This window comes from Notechis scutatus, chromosome 2 (genome assembly GCF_049901735.1).
Source record: "Notechis scutatus isolate UNSWTSFEM ecotype Mainland chromosome 2, rNotScu1.2, whole genome shotgun sequence".
NCBI classification, from domain to species: Eukaryota; Metazoa; Chordata; class Lepidosauria; order Squamata; family Elapidae; genus Notechis; species Notechis scutatus.
Window position 1 is genome coordinate 153,115,259 of NC_142010.1, and position 16,434 is coordinate 153,131,692.

Genomic DNA, 16,434 nt, shown 5'->3' on the forward strand with positions numbered 1-16,434 from the left:
TTTAAAAGAACTCCCTGGGTGATTTTGGGTCAGCCACTCTCTCAGCCCAAACCACCTCGCAGGGCTATAGAAAAAAAAATGAGGGGGAGTTGCACTGTTGGAAGAAATATCCTTCTGGGTTCGGTTCCAAGTGGGGAAAAAGACACTGGAAACATGGAGGCTGTTTGGAAGGTTTAATGGTGGGCAGGACCACATGGCCTGGAGCTCCAGAGTGAAAAGGAAGGATGATCACATGCTTCAGGATGAAGGAAAAGATCAAGAAGAGACTGAGGTGCTGAGAGTGCCTGGGTTTTATAACCTTTGTTGGGATTTGAATTGGAGCTTGTATTCTGATTGGTTGTCAGACTCCCATGGGGCCATGCAGGGGCAACTCTGCAGGCTGTCCTGAGTTCCAGGCTTGGTTGAGCCTTGCTGGATGATGATGCACTGAAAGGGCTTTTGAGCAATTCCTATAGTTTTACCTGGAGATCTTTGTTATGCACAGTATTATGGCCCTGGCCTTAATGGCCCACCCATTAACAAAGGTGGGGGTGAGCTTCTACTTCTGAGGTGAGTTTCTGCTTCTGAGTTTCTACTCTTTTTAGGGGAAATATTCTGCCTTTTTAATATTTCTAGGAGAGGTGTGGGTGCTAACTTCCTACAACACTATACCACCTTGAGCTTCTTACCAATCTAACCAACCATTCTGCAAATATATAAATAAATCTCTCAGCCTAACCTACTGTGTCGGATTGTTCTTGTAAGGATAACATTAGAAGTGACAAACCATTTATGCTATCTTGATTTCCCAGAGCAAAGGTAAAATACAGTATAAGTGTAATATAAATAGTAATTGCACTAGATCAGCAGCCTTAAATGCAGCCTTAATCAAGCAGTGATATATGGTATTTAAGAGAGAAGTCATGAGATGGGTTCTCCAGCATCCCCTCCTTTTCCTTGTCGCCCCCCTCCTCTCCAGGTTGCTGAGGTTATTTTTCTTGTTTCCCCTCCCCCGCCCCCAAGTTCCAGTAGTAGAAGTGAGTCCCGCAAGGATAAAAAACAGTTTGTAGACAAAAGGAGAAGGCTCACTGCAGGAGGGAAAACAGCCATTTGAGGTGGAGCTCTGTAACCTTCATCCTCTTGTGCTTAAAGTCAAATCCATTACTTGGGAGTTTTAAAGGAGATGAGAGTATGATTTCTTTTAAGGTGTTAAAATCTGCCTGTTCAATATCATTTGACCCTCACAAACTGCTTGCAAAATGTTCGCTGCAAATGCTGCAGTTTAATTTAAATCCGATACAGACTGGGCTCCAATCAAAGGAGTGTCTGTTTTTCACACTGATTCAAGGGTATGTAATACAGGCAAGGAATTTAGTATGGGGAACAGAGTTGAAGGACCTGAGAAAGTCAGCCTTTGGTTCTTTCATTCCTCCATCCTTTTCTGTTGGAAAGATCCTACCCTTTCAGCTTCTGAAGGTGGGTGTCAAATGTAACAATCAGTATTCATACAGCATCCTTTCTTGCCCCTTGACATGTCAGGCAGTTCGCAGATCTCTGAAGCATTACGAGGCAATAGCAAAAGGCTGGAGAATTGCAGGGTTCAAAGTGGGTGGGTGGGTGTGTGTCAAAAAATGACATCCTTCTCTGGTGCTGACTTAACAACAGAGCAGGCAGGCTTGTGAAAATGTAAAACCCAGCAATTCCGAAAGTTGAATTCCCTTTGTAACCCGCCATCCTTCTATTAAGTGTTGCTAAAACTTATATTTCTACAGAATATACCGACCCAGCTTTGTATTTCTAAGAGCGGCTAGCATACTCTGTACTTCTCCTTAGAAAATCCATACAATTTCTTTGGTCGAAGGATGGCAAATGAAGCTGTGGGGATGTGCCTTGATGTCTAAAATAATCTCATGTTTAAAAAAATAAATCTGACACAGAATTTAATTTAACATGGGCGCCATTTTTGGACTGTAATGCCACCCGTGACTTATATCACAGCCAAGCTTGCATTCCTCTTAATGTTAAGTCATGGATGATTAGGTAAACAAGGTTAGATTTCTGATAGATTGGATTGGATTTTAAGGCTGTCCAACTCCAGGAGAGTCTGAGTAGCTCACTACATTAAAAGGTAATGAAATAGTAAATCAGTACGAAACACAATCAACTTGCATCTGCCCCCCCACAAAAGACCCCAACAAATAAAATCCTATGGAGGTTTGGCACCCCTGTTAACCCAAGGTCTGAGGTAAGGGCCCTTGAATATGATCAGTGTAGGATCCATGGGGGAATACTGTTCCAGAGGCCAGGCACAGTGACAGAAAGGTCACACTTCCTGGTCCCAAGAGATGTCATTGTTTATTGACTAGTACAGATAGTAATTTTTCACTTTAAATTTCATAGTCTGCTGATTACTGTCATGGATACCTATACATTAATTTGATTTTAATGATGATTTGTAGTTTTAAAATGATACAAGATGTGGAACTAAATTAAACGTTACTTTGAGAATTTGTTCTTTATGCTTCTGGTGCCTGTACATCGCCTGTCTATTTACTTGCATTTGGCTCTTTCTTTTTCTTTTCTTTTTCTTTTTTTTAAACAAAAATTAAAACAAGAATAAAAATGCAGACAAGGCACTCCGAGAGAGAAATAATCCCAGAAAAGCTTTAGATCTGTCCACTGCAAGGCAGGAAATCCAGCAGCTTCTTCCGCTTCAAAGATCCATCCACAAGGCAAGTGAACAGTTCATAAAAAGGGATTTTTATAACCCTACAAACTATAAATCTCTGTATTGAAACTTTCTCATAAACTTCATCCAAATAAACGTAGTGTCTGGATTAAATCTTCGATGCATCTGGGCCGTGCATCCACATAATTTCTTGCTGGATTCTTTGCTCTGTGTTACTTAGATTTTATACCTAAGACATCCAGATACCTTCAGACATTTGGTTGTCAAGCAAAGTGGTCATTAAGTGAAACTGAAGCTGTGCTTACAATTTTATTTCAGCTGTCCTTTGCTTTACAGACCTGCGAAGACAGTAAGTGCTAGGATGGCTTACCAATTTACTTATTTTAATCACTGTCATAACAGTGAATGATTGCTGTCTGAAGCAGTCACTTAATGAGGACTACCTGATCTGTCCTTGCTTTACTATTTGTAAATGTTTGATTTTGCTAGGCTGTAATTATTATTTTTTAAATTTAATTTAAAATCCCTATGCAAATTACAATGAAAAAAAGCACATTCCCTAGGGTTCCTGATTTCAGTGGTTTGTGAACTCCCTGAGTGGGATGTTACTAAATCTACCCTGTCCGACTGCTAAAACAAGCAAGTCAAATCCTATTTTAGGGAATGCAACTACAAAGAGATGGGTGGGAAGTTTCCCTCTGGGCCAGATGAGTCTGTCTCCTCCTATTTGGGAACTTACTTTCTTCTTAAAGATTTACATCTTCTATATGTGGCTTTAAGGACATTACTGCTGGTTGCTGTTTATGGAGAATGAAATATCCAGGCAAAGGCCAAGGAGGCATAGTTTTAAAGTTACAGCTTGTATGAAACAAAGCAAGTGGGAAAATGCTTAGTTTTAGCCAGCAATTGAAAATTGTTATTTGAGGTCTGGTTTCAGTCTTCTGCATCTAGGAATGCATTTGGGTGCATTTGGATGGCTATAAACTTGCTGCTATTTTCTACTCTGGGCCAATTCAAATGTAATTGAAACAGGGGCCCAACTGAGCACTGTAGAAAAGATGGGCTGGTGTTTTTGCTTGGAACAATTGGACAGGTACAAAACTGCCTCCTACGAAAACACGTATTTGCAGCTCTGTAAGCACAATGTTAATTAAATTAATTGAGTTATGGTTGACTGCCAGGAAATCTCAGGCTTATATACTTCTAAAGGGAAGTTGGAAATTCCAGAGGAAACAATAGTGAACTAGTACTTCAGTATTGCTGTCAGACATCATTATTGTCAAAACCATGACAATCATGACCAGGAGTTGAGTTCTGCTGAAGGGAGATTTTATTTTTGGATGCCAAATAGACCACTGATCTCCAGAGTCAGTGAAACTGAGGTTCTCTCTCATAACTGTTGAAGGATGTGACATTCACCAGAGTTATATTTTTGCCCCAGAGATCTTAAAAGTTTCGTGATTGTAAGTGAATAGTTTTTATTCAGAATTCTCCGATTTTCTCAACAAGTACTAACGCACTTTAGAAGGTCCTTGATTTGAATTCCAGATGGAAAGCACAGAGATACAAAAGCCTTTAGTTTGAGGAACCAAACAAAAAAAATGTATACAATAGAAATAGAGCTATCCTTTATCCTTTATCCTTTTGATACAGAGCTGAATTTGATTTTCATGTTGTTTGTCTCCGTTGTATGCATTGTAATAACTATGAACAGGTGACAATTGTAAATAAACCAGATTTACTAATGTTTTTATAGCCATCCTATGTAGTTTGACTGTGCGCACCTCTGTATGTATTTCAATAAGAACGTTTCTTACCACTTCTTGAAATAAAAGTTTTCAAACAAAATACAGACAAAATGTATATTCAAGTATCATTTTCAATCATTTGCCTGAAATATTTATTATATCCTTTCTTTGGCTACAATTATTATTGACCCCATAAAGAGATAATGGCATCTTCATTGTAAAGATTCATCTCAGTGCTGGAGGAAAAAATAATTGATGTTGAATACTTGGCAGTGTGAGTATCATGTTCATTGTGGGTACAAGGAATTAGAAGCCAACAATCAGTGTACTACACATCAATAAAATGATACAGTGCCGCTGTTCCAAAAAGGAAAGTAATAGTGCAGTCACAGACAAGATAACACAAAAGTCAGATCAAATTCAGTGGAACAGTCAGCTAAGTGAATATAAAACAATGTGTGTAACGTCTATTCCTTTTCAGTTTTCCTTGGAATTAAGATTTATTTGATTTGACTGGAGTTTATTTCTCAGCAATAATGCATTTAATAGCAATTTTATTGTGCTGTTCTATACATATTGCTTCAAAAAGGCACTCTAGCTGAAGTTAGTGGAACATGTTAACAGGATTACCAAAGACTGCAGTTTCAGCTGAATAATGCAGATGTGTCAGTTGAACTCCCAGAAGTTGTCTCTTGATAGTGTCAGATGTTTCAAATATCTGCTTAGCGTTGATCTCAAATCTGAACCAAAGACAATCCTAATCAACTATTTGTGTAATACAATCATTTTCCTCTGAGGCAATAACAATAGGGTGGAAAGATGCAAAATCAGCCAATGCAAAGCTAAGGGGTTTTTCTCTTTCTTTTTTTTGCCATTGGCTTCTTCCACAATTGAGAATTGCTCCGCTCATCTTTTAATCTTCCTCACACAGAAATAAGCAATAATCACTAAGGATCAAAGGCACTTGGTATCAAAAAGCCATAGCTTCATTGATTTAATTTTAAAGCAGATGTGAGAATGGATCACTTTGTTGGGAGGAAAGGGTGCTTAATTTTTCTTCTGCCAAAGTCCAGATTTTACATCTTTATTGATCCCTCCCTCAAGCTACCCTTAGCCCTGCTGTGGAAAAAAATGCAAAATTGAAGACATGTCACAGATAAGGGAAGGTTAAATATCCTATAATTGGAAACTATGCTGAGATTATACAGTATTTTAATATGCAGCTATGTACCAAACCCCAGATTTGAGATTTTCTACATATGGATTCTATATTTCAAATTCATGAGAAATTGGATGCCTACTACTAATTGATTATGGCTTATAATCAATTAGTAGTATAATCAATTAACACCAATTTTAGCTGGTGATTTATATTGTGTTAACCACGTATTCTTAACACAAAGCTTAAGAGTGATTCTTAGTGTTCCCTTTTAATAAGTGGTTTAATACATTTTATAGTTGCTAAGATAATTAAGGATATATTGGGAATTTCTATTTCTTATGATACTTTAGATCCCTTTACTTATTCATCTCACTATTTGTACTTTACCCTTTTATTTTTTACATGTCTTTTATCCTTCCTTGTTTGTATTCTTTAAAATGTTTAATATAATAAACTAAAATAACCTTTACTTGAAGGGTTGTCTAGCTTCAATTCATTTTAATGGTATTTTAAAACACATGTATACAAAGAAGAACAAGACATGCTTTGAGATTGCCCATTGATAGTTTGTTCTCGGACAACGAATTGAGTGGACTCATGAATCATCTGGTCAGGTTTCACTTAGATGTTTTTTCCTATTTCTATATAAATTACAGCAATTATTCTACATTTATATCCATAAACAACAATCAGAAAATGTCCATTTGATGGAATTGTATGCCCCCTTGTGTTCTCTTGTAGCAAATATTGTTTACAGTGCTCTCATTTTTTTGGCAGGACACTTATGCTGAAAACTACATAAGGAGAAACTTGTAGATTAAAATCATGCCTGCTCAGCATTAAAGACATGATTGCTTTAAAACACTGATGAGTTAAACTTTTTTTTTAAAGCTGAGTTATGGATCTACCACTATACATATTGCATGTACTAGCCCTAAGGTAGAACCCCAACCACATAGTAATGTTATAGTGCTGCATACCCTTTTAAGATCAGGAGCCTTGAATTGAGCTTAATTCCTGATAACCTTTATATAGGTACATCCAGGGGTGGGTTTCTACCAGTTCGCACCTATTCTCTAGAACCGGTTGTTAACATTCTAAGCAGTTCGGAGAACCGGTTGTTAGAATAAATTACTGGCTTAATCCTGTAAGGAAGGCAGGAAGGAAACATTCTGGTGTTGCTTACAGAAACTGCCTCTCCATTAACCCTTATTACATTCTTGGCAGGACTAGACTTCATCTCTCTGGAACATCTCTGGAGTTTTTTCCCCCTCCTTTGCTGGTACTTTGCTTGTGTGGAGTGACCATTCAAAGTTACAATGGCACTGAAAAAAGTGACTTATGACCATTTTTCACAAGACTGTTGCAGCATCCCCACAGTCATGAGAGGCCAGGCAAGGAGATGCGTGCCTCGACGTGAGTGATATTGAGTTGGCCACACCCAGCCAATAACATGACCACCAAGCTATGTCCACCACCTAAGCCACACCCACAGAACCGGTTGTTTAAAAAATTGAATTCCACCCCTGGGTACATCTACACACCTTCTTTAGCCACAAGATATGAACCAATTGTCATTCTCTTCTTCTGATTGTTTTTCCACTTTCCATGTAGTGTACAGATCTTCATAGTCTTCCATCTACACAGTATTAAGTAAAACCCTTTCCCACAATCACTCTTTAGATATATTCAATGTGGAGTAAGAACCATTAAACACATATGGATTTTCTTCTGAATGAACATGCATATGGTTGTACACATTCATACTCTTCATTATCAGCATTAGGTAGTCCTCAACATATGACCAACATATGAGCCCACAATGTATGTTGCTATGTGAGAAATTTGTTAAGTGAGTTTTGCCCCATTTTGCAGGTTTTCTCACCACAGTTGCTAAGTGAATCCCTGCAGTTCTTAAATTAGTAACACAGTTGTTAAGTGAATCTAGCTTCCCCATTGACTGTTTGTCTGAAGGTTGCAAAAGGAGATCACATAACTCTGGGACACTACAACCATTGTGTGAGTCACTTGTCAAGCATCCAAATGTAAATTATATGATCATGGGGATGCTGCATAGGTCATACGTGTGAAAAATAGCCATAAATCATTTTTCAGTGCCATTGTAACTTTGAACGGTCACTAAATGAATTGTTGTAAGTCAAGGACTATCTGTAATGTGGCAATGCAGCACAAGAGTAGCTGATCATTGTGATTCCCTCCTGCTGTGTGTGACCACTCCTTAACTTTTCATCTTCACACTCTACACACATTCCCACAACAGCAGTGGGGCTTGAAGCAATTGAACCAAGAAAACACTGCTGGACTTCCTTCTTAGGCTTGGTTTTCTGTATCTTCTCTTATAATCACAGCTTGAAGGAGGATTTGGGAAATCACCAATTGGAGGCACACAGCAATACCTCCTAGTATTAGAGGAAAGGCCATTTCTTCACCAATAAGCAAGTGCAGCCTTGACTCTCCAATTTTTCTAGTGAAACAGCAGCATTTTCATCTCAGTGCTACTGTTATTAACAATGCTTGAGACTCTGCTTTCCTTTTTAAACACTGATAGCATTCCTATAAATGCCCATATGTATATTTATGCAGGAGTCTATGTATGTAGCTGTGAAATGTAAAGAAATGATGCCAGAAAACTCGTAGCAAGTTGTGGGAATGGAAGGACAAAGTACTTTAGAATGCATGCAGTGCTGCAGATGCGGGATTCCTCTGGAAGATATCATGAACAAGGCCTTGTCAGTCTTGGTGGGATCACGAAGTGTAACAGCTTCCTTTCTGCAGTGGACTGTCTCCATATCATTGCACTGCAGATTTGTGGAGAGAGCCACTGCAATGCTGTTAAAAGCTTTGTTTTACGAGTGTACTAATTTACAAAGTATGTTGAAATGTACTCACTTTCCTCACGTGCCCCAGTGACACAAATGTGCTCCAGAAATCTCTTGTTTCTGATGTTTCTTCAAGCGGCTTTATCCCATCATCCGCCCATCCTTGAGGCAGCCTTAGGTCATCCTCAGTTATGTGTTTTCCCCATTATCCCAAAAGATAACAGGATGGTCTGATGCACTTTCCCAATAATTCTTTGGCCGAAAGCGGGTGCTTAGGGTAGAGGGTAGGATCAGTACTATGAACCATCTTGGTGCAGGGATACTTCCTTCCTTAAGTATCCTGGGACTTGTCTTACGTCATTCTGATTTGGGCAGCTGATAGTCCAGGTGTTTTTTTTCCCAACCAGGCTCTCCACCTGCCCAAGCACTGAGCCATTCTTCAGCTCAGAAACTTGGATCACTTGAGCACAGGTGAGTAATAATGTTTTGGGGAGGCCGGGGAGAGACAATTTTATCCCTCATGGTGCTTCTCCACTCCCCAACACCAGTACTACGGACATACACGAGTGACAGCTTTTATTTGGTCTAAAGAGCATGGATTTATAGTGCTTTTCTGGATATCAATTGATAATAGGCTTTTCTGACATGAGGTTTAGTACTATTCCAGAACAACACCATTATTCTCCAGAAGAACTGATATTAGCTGTTAGCTGGGTTTTCTTTAAATCTGTGCCCTTGTACAAAATAAAAGTTTTGATCAATGGATGAACTTTCCAGTCTACTTTCCAGTAGAAATTCACTTTCTCCCCAGTGATTCCTAGATATTTTCCTAATGATGTTTGATGGGAGGAGAGGGGAGAGGAGGGAAGCAAAGCTGGGAAATCCAGTAATCCCTTTCCTTAGTATGATCTGTAGTATGATCTGGATAGAGATCTCCATTGGGGGGTAGAACATTTTAGATTAGTAACCGTTTTCAAGGATTGGTGACTGGTATTTTAACTGGGCTGTGGGGAAGAACCCTTTGGGAGACTGAAGGACAGAACCACAGCAAAATATCCAGCTTCCTCTACAGGCAATAGCCACAACTATTTAATTCAGTTTCTTGTTTCAACATCTTCTGCGTCACTTCTACAAAAGTTAAAACTGTAGGAGAATTCTAACCTTAAAACAAAGCTCTACCAAACACCATCATACCAAACGCTAGGGTTAGCACAGCATGTGCATGTCACAATGAGAAAGGAGTGTAATAGACTTGGTTGCTAGGGCAGCATAAACATTGAGTTATATATATATCCTTGTTTCAAACTGATAAACAAGATTCCTAGCGGCCACAAGAAGGACGGGATTTGCTCCAGAATTTTGAGATGAAACACGTAGGCTGTCTATTACCTTGCAAGATCTGAGAAAGTCTTTCGTAAGACTGCAAAAGACCTCTGGGTAGGCAAACTGGGTAGAACTGACAGGCAACCTGCAGGCCATAAACCTTTCTGTCTTAAATCTTTTTGAGCTCAGTGTAAAGTGCATTGGAGGCTTTATATCCGGGGTTCCCAAACTTGGCAACTTTAAGACTTGTGGACTTCAATTCCCAGAATTCCTCAACCAGCTATGTCTTAAAGTTACCAAGTTTGGAGACCTCTGCTCTGTATTAACATTTTATAAATTTGAAAACTATTCATAATTTTGTGGCATGACCTGCTGTTAATTATTCTTAACAAGTGAAGGTTGACTCCCCCATTAACTAAGCTTAAATTTCACGATCAGTTCTCTGTAACAATATTGATCATTTGTTCAGAGAGGGGTTAGCAATGCAGGAGGCTGCATACAAACCCAACTCCCTCACTGTCAGTCATTTCATATATCTATTTAAGTTCTGCAAGACCATTGCCAGCGTTGTTGCTAGTACATTTTTTAGTCTGTTGATATCTTTGCTTGCATTTTGAGGGTTGTAAGATCTCCTTTTGTAGCAACAAATAAGATTAGTTCACTGGCATTCAGGGTAACTGAAGCTTTGGCAAACTTACTTGGAAGCAAGCCCCACTGGGTATAGAGACAGTTTGAGCTAGTCATTGTATCTTGTTGAAGGAAAGATCTGGTGGGGTTTAAAAGTCATTTTTCATCCAGCTTCCTGCCTGGGAGATAGAAAGCCACCTATGGTTTCTTATTCAGAATGGTTTACATCCAAATAACTTAAGTACTGGTTTGCAAATCCTTGCTTTGTTCCAACATGGGTTTCTGTCACTGCCTTTGTTCTACAATTCTCATTAGCTCCAGCCAGCACGAGGAGGGAGTATAGATTATGGCAATTGCAATCTATAATATATAGATGAATCCACCTTGGGAAAGGTTGGCTTGTAACAAAATGGAATGCCATCCAGCTCACCTCTGTGGTTTTCTGTTGCAACTAATGAAGGTATTAAGATGGTAACCTAGGTAACCAGATGGGTCCTTTGAATCTATAACATTACCTTTATCTTTGCTAGCAGTTGTTCACTTTTTATTCCTTTTCCCATTAATATAGGTAATGTTTTTCGTGGCTCTGTTGTTATATCCTCAGAATTTTACTAGTCTGACCCAGGGGTGGGTGGTTTTTTTTTTTGGGCTGATTGTTACAATTGCAAGATGCAGAGCAAAGGGGAAAAGAAACCCAATCATGCTATTCTTGCTGCTAGTGCCTGCAATGTGTGAGTTATCACAGATAAATTAGCCGGTGCTTACTGATGTAAGGAGAACTTGGGAATACAAGCAATTGCATTACACAAAGATGAATTAAATACAGCTTTGGTATACATTGTGCTGTTTTTTTTTTTTTTTTGTCATTCTTTTTGCAAGAGGCATTCTGCAACGGTGGTAGCTTCCTAATAGCTACAAACAGTGAAGTCCACACTAAAGAATTTTGCACATAAAAATGTCATTTAATTAGTCATTATTCCTCAGTTTCACCTGAATTCTCTAGTAATGGTTTTTAAATTATTTATGAAATCTGGAATTTCTCATGGTGTAACATTAGTGATGAAAGACTTTCTTAGTTAGAAAAGCTGGAAATTGTTATGCTAACAGGCCAAATGGGCTGTTTGGAAATCTCATCCAGAAATGTTCAGAGTAGCCTTGAGTCACTTTTTCTACTACTAGTTGTTTTGAATATAAAATGATTATATTTGTTCATCTTTCCCTACCCTTACTTGAGAAACTATAGCTCATCAAGAAAAAGATTGGTATTTTCTTTGCTATAAATTTAGGAATCAGAGGATATAGAATATGCACATTACATTAAAATATCAGATCCACAATAGACTCTTGACTTTCCCAACAAAAATGTACATATCTCATTAGAATTATGAAATTTCTAGATTTGGGGAAATATAAAATATATATCTATTATTTTAAGTCAAATGTGACCAGACTTGCTTGCATGTTGCTTCTTCTAGCAATTATATTTGGAAAGACAAAATTATCTGCCATTATTGAATACAGCTATTATAAAAAGCTACCTTTTGGTTCTATATTAATCAAACTTGGCAGAAGAATGGAAAACGGTGACGTCTATCCTCTACACATCAGCGTGCCCTTCAGACTCAGAAATACTAGTTAATCAAGGGCAAACTTTAATCTGTGATTAAAGCTTTACTTGATTACTCTGCCAATTATATTGATTAAATTACATTGATTAAAGAGATGCTGCAAGAAGTATAAGGCCAACCTACTCTTGTTTTTACATGCGTATTTTTTTAAACCAGAAGGAGGAAACAGTATATAGCCTAGTACATTCTCTGCAGCAACAACTAGGGTATCAAACTGGGATTTATGACAAGCATGCAGGTATATCTACCATTAGGTTCGTCTTCTCCTTGCCCTACTTATTTTCTTTGCAGCTCACTATTCCTCCAAAGGGCATAAAGCCAAATGTTTTCAAAGGTCTAGCTCAAGAGATCTCAAGATAAGATAGAAGGAATGGTAGAAATGCATGGAGCATCAGTCCCAGCAAGACATACAACTGATCATTCTTCCTTCTGAGAGAGGTACAGGTGCTTCATGTCTATTGTAATACAAAAACACCTCCCTCTTCCTCCTCCTCCTAGGTGCAAAGAAACCATAGAAAGCCCTATAGAATCAGCAAGGCACCACTTCTCCTAAAAAAAACACTGTTAACAAATGCCGAGAGAAAACCAGGTTAGTTTCCTGAAATCTGATCAGACTCAATTTTTCCTAGTATTATCAGTTTTGATTGAGAGAAACTCTCTGTGGTATCAGACAAACTTTCCTATCCCCAAACCCCAAAAACTTTAACCTTAGACTGTCTAGTATTGACCTCACCCCTTTCCTAAGAGGTCTGTAGGGGGCGTGCATAAGCGCATCAACGTGCCTACCATCCCTGTCCTATTGTTTCTTTTTATTTTTCTTATATGTATCCGTTTCATGTATTCATAACTATGTTTATACTTATACCTATTATCTTGTAAGCGATCGACAAATCAAATAAATAAAAATAAATAAACATTCTCTGGTTTGTTTTTTTTAAACTGGAGATGCCAGATATTGAACCCGCAATCCTTCTACCCTGATTTACTTTTCCACTTTATATTGTACAATCCCAAAATTCCCAGAGGAATTGGCAAGAGGAAAATTTATTTTTTAGAGATGTTTCCTATCTTTCATGCAGGAATCCTATAACAACATACGTGAGATAAATCTTCCCAACCATGTCTTCCCCATCACCAGTCCAAGCAAGTTCCAATTTCATCATTTATTTATCATTTTATAATTCTGTTTATATATATACATATATATACATATATATATATAAAAAGCTATCAAGAGAGAAAGTTAGATCGCAACAGGCCTGACAAAAGAGAAGAATACATAGGGCAGGGAGGATGGGTGGATGGAAATGGCATCACATTTCAGGAGAAAGAGGACTGTTTAAAATACTTTTTTCATTTTTTTTCCTCTTTTTAATTCTAAACCACCTTAATAGACCCACTAAAAGACTTCAAAAACACCAGTCCTAAGACATCTAAAACAAACTCAAGCACAAGAGTTGGAAATATTTACAGAAAGGAAAAAGGCAGGAATGATTTTGTGTAGGGCTGCTCAAAACACCAGAGTACTTTTATTATTTTTTATTATTATTTTAAAAAACTTTGTATGCAAAAAAAGCAAGGATTCATTTCATCCCCGACAAGCAAGAGAAAAAAATAGTCATCATTACAATAGACAGAGGTGGAAATGGGGTAAGGGTTGATTCAGTGAACAAGAAGCCACTTTTGAAAGACAAGAGTGTGTCGCAAGGCAGCTGCGTGAGATGCATTCAAGAAGCAGGGAGGGTTTGGGGGTGTTTTTTCTTCTGCTGCTGCTGTTTGAGAGGAGAGTTGGAATCAAGACAGAGAGGGAAGAGGAAGAGGAGGTTGTCAAATGGAGGGATTTGGCCCAGTGGAAAGAACTGGATTTTGATCACCCCATGAAATAGGGAATGTCTGACAGAAAGGACAAAGGGATCCTTCTAAGTGGGATGTTCAGCACCAGGAGACCAGGTTTGGCAGCAGCTCTCAAACTGTCTTTCTGGGATACCTTGAGTTCTCTTGGCAATTGATCAGAGGCTCTTGTACAACTGTGGTAAACAAGTACCACTTTAATTGCAGGTACAGCGTCAATTCAGGTGAGGTAAAGAGGATGTTCAATAGGACCAACTGGCCAAAGGCTTTCATGTATGCAAAATAGGACAGAAAAATGGGAATATTCTAGCGGATGAACAGACATGGGAAGGCTTCCCCTCAAGGTAAAAAGTTTGAAAGCCACAATTTTGAGAGAACTGCTGCCTTGGCAAGGCCTGATTTAGAAAAATGAGCAACAAAGGGTAAAGAGAGTGACAGATCAGCAGAGAGGCAATCAGAAGATTTGGCTGGAGCACCCCTTCCCTTCTAAAAGAGGCATCAAAGGAGATCATCCTTAGCTGAATCCATGAGAAGGTGGTAAATGGCAAAACTGAAAGGCCCAGAGCCTTTCTGGCTTTCACCCATTAGTATCCCTTCCTTTTGCATAGCTACGACTTCTGGCTTCTAGTTCTTTTTAATCGCCCCTTTTCTCAGAGGCAGAGAAAGGATTCCCTGTTTTTCGGTTCCCATTCTTTCAGGCCACCTTCTGTCTTGTCTCCTGTCCTGATCTGGGTTGGGATTAGACATTGCAGCACCATTTAACATCTCCTTCTTGAACAAGAACAAAGAATGAACATTTGAGGATCTTGAGAAGGGCGGGGGGTGGGGTGGGGTGTCATCTGCTCTTTTGGCAATTTTGAACCTTGATTCCCTCCCCTCTTATGAAGCCCTTGGGCTTCACCAATAAGCTCATCCCTTGGATCATGTCATATGCCCCTCCCCTTCTCCCTCCCTTCCCCTTCCCTTCCCACCACACAAAACATGGACATAGTTTGGCTGAAGGATAACTGGTTTGGGGGGGAAGGTGTGGAAATGAGATACTTTTTAGGTGGATTATTTGAGGAATCCCCTGATTTTTCTAACCCTCCCTGATTAGTTATTTTGGGGTGAGGTTAGCCAGTAGACAAAGGGTAGACTCCACCAATTACTATTTCCATTCGAAGAACATTGATTCTTTGATTCTTTGCCTGGGTGAGGTGATTAACCCTGTGCTCACCTCCCCTGCCCCCAGCAATCCATAGGGAAATCCTCTTCTCCAGGACTGGGGGCAGGGGGAATCCTTTGGGAAAACGCCTCCACTTATTCCAGGGCAGCGACCACATTGGTAGGACTGGTAGCCCCAGAGCTGTCATTTCCACCTCCTTCTTTGCCTTTTTGGCCACTGTACTGGCCAATGAAGGAGCCATCCTCATTGAACTGGACGTCCACACTGCCCCCATAATCTGCCAAGCTATCGTCACTCCCCAGAGCCTTGATGTCACCATTCAAGGAGGGTTGGCTGCTGGTGAAGGGTTTCTCCTCATTGTCACTGTAAGGGGGGAAAAGGACAACAATGAGAAAGGATAATAAGAGCGGGAGGAATCACATCTTTATTTATAGCAATAGAAATTCAAAGTCAGATAAATGATCTGAAACTCTGCTGTTGTTTTGGACTAAACAGTTCCAAATCCACAGCAGAATTGGTTTGGAGGATCCATGTTGCTTGGGGCTTTTAGGGGTTGCAGTCCAAAAGATCTGGCAAGCGGTAGGCTGGCAACCCTGATAAAAGCCACAGCATGCTAAGAAAATAAATAATAATGTAGTAGTATAGAGGGAAGTATAGTAGCACTATATATGTGCACGTATAAGCAAGATGTGCATAGCTACAGGTGAACATGCATATAAACTCATGCCAGGGGACCAGTCCACGTTCCATAAAGGGGTTTCGCATAATCTTAGAATGACTGAAAGGGAAACTCCAGCTGCCTTTATGGAAGATCAAAGTTTGCAGCTCACACCAAAATGACTTTGTCACAGCATAAAATGAAATGCCCCATCTTTAGACAGCAGGCTATTGAGGTCTGGAAGGCAAATCCATCTGACTGATGGGGTTTAATATCACTCAGAAATTATCCCATCTAAACCTTCCATATTGGTTTCAACAGTCAACGTGCAAGAAAACTTCCCTGCATCTTTTCATAGCTGTTGAAACCATCAGTCCATCTGGATCATCCCTTTAGGAAGCCAGAACACAAGACCCTGGTTGCTTCTCCATTAAAATATATGCTAAGAATCTTTCAGTGGGCAGCATGCTGTCAGTTCCTTTGGAGTGCAAAAAAATGGCCTTCAAGACAGGGTTTCTCAGATCAAGGAACAAACCAAACTTTGTATGACATGTCACAGGCCACACTCTTAACGTAGGCAGAGCCAAGGCCCATTTTAGAAGAGGAACTCAAGAGTTTTAAAGGTACTCAAGAGTTAAAGAACCTTTTTTGTGCCACTTCCAGATGAAAAGTTCCATAGTTAGCTTCCTTCTCCCTAAAGAGAATTCCCAAAAAATCAGAAGGCCACATTCAGCCCTGGGTCACATTTTGTGCACACCTGCTTT

The 16,434-nt window shown here is 39.3% G+C and overlaps 1 protein-coding gene across 9 annotated transcripts in view; it reads right to left on the reverse strand.

Moving 5' to 3' along the window:
• Window positions 1-13,506: 13,506 nt before the first annotated feature.
• The window catches only part of L1CAM (L1 cell adhesion molecule), a 99,044-nt gene continuing 96,116 nt past the window's right edge, over window positions 13,507-16,434 (reverse strand). For all 9 annotated transcript variants that reach the window (XM_087956870.1, XM_087956869.1, XM_087956864.1 and 6 more), the window contains one exon: window positions 13,507-15,375. In XM_087956870.1, coding sequence (XP_087812996.1) covers window positions 15,147-15,375 — 229 coding nt within the window. In that variant the 3' untranslated portion in view covers window positions 13,507-15,146. The remainder of the gene's footprint in view (window positions 15,376-16,434) is intronic.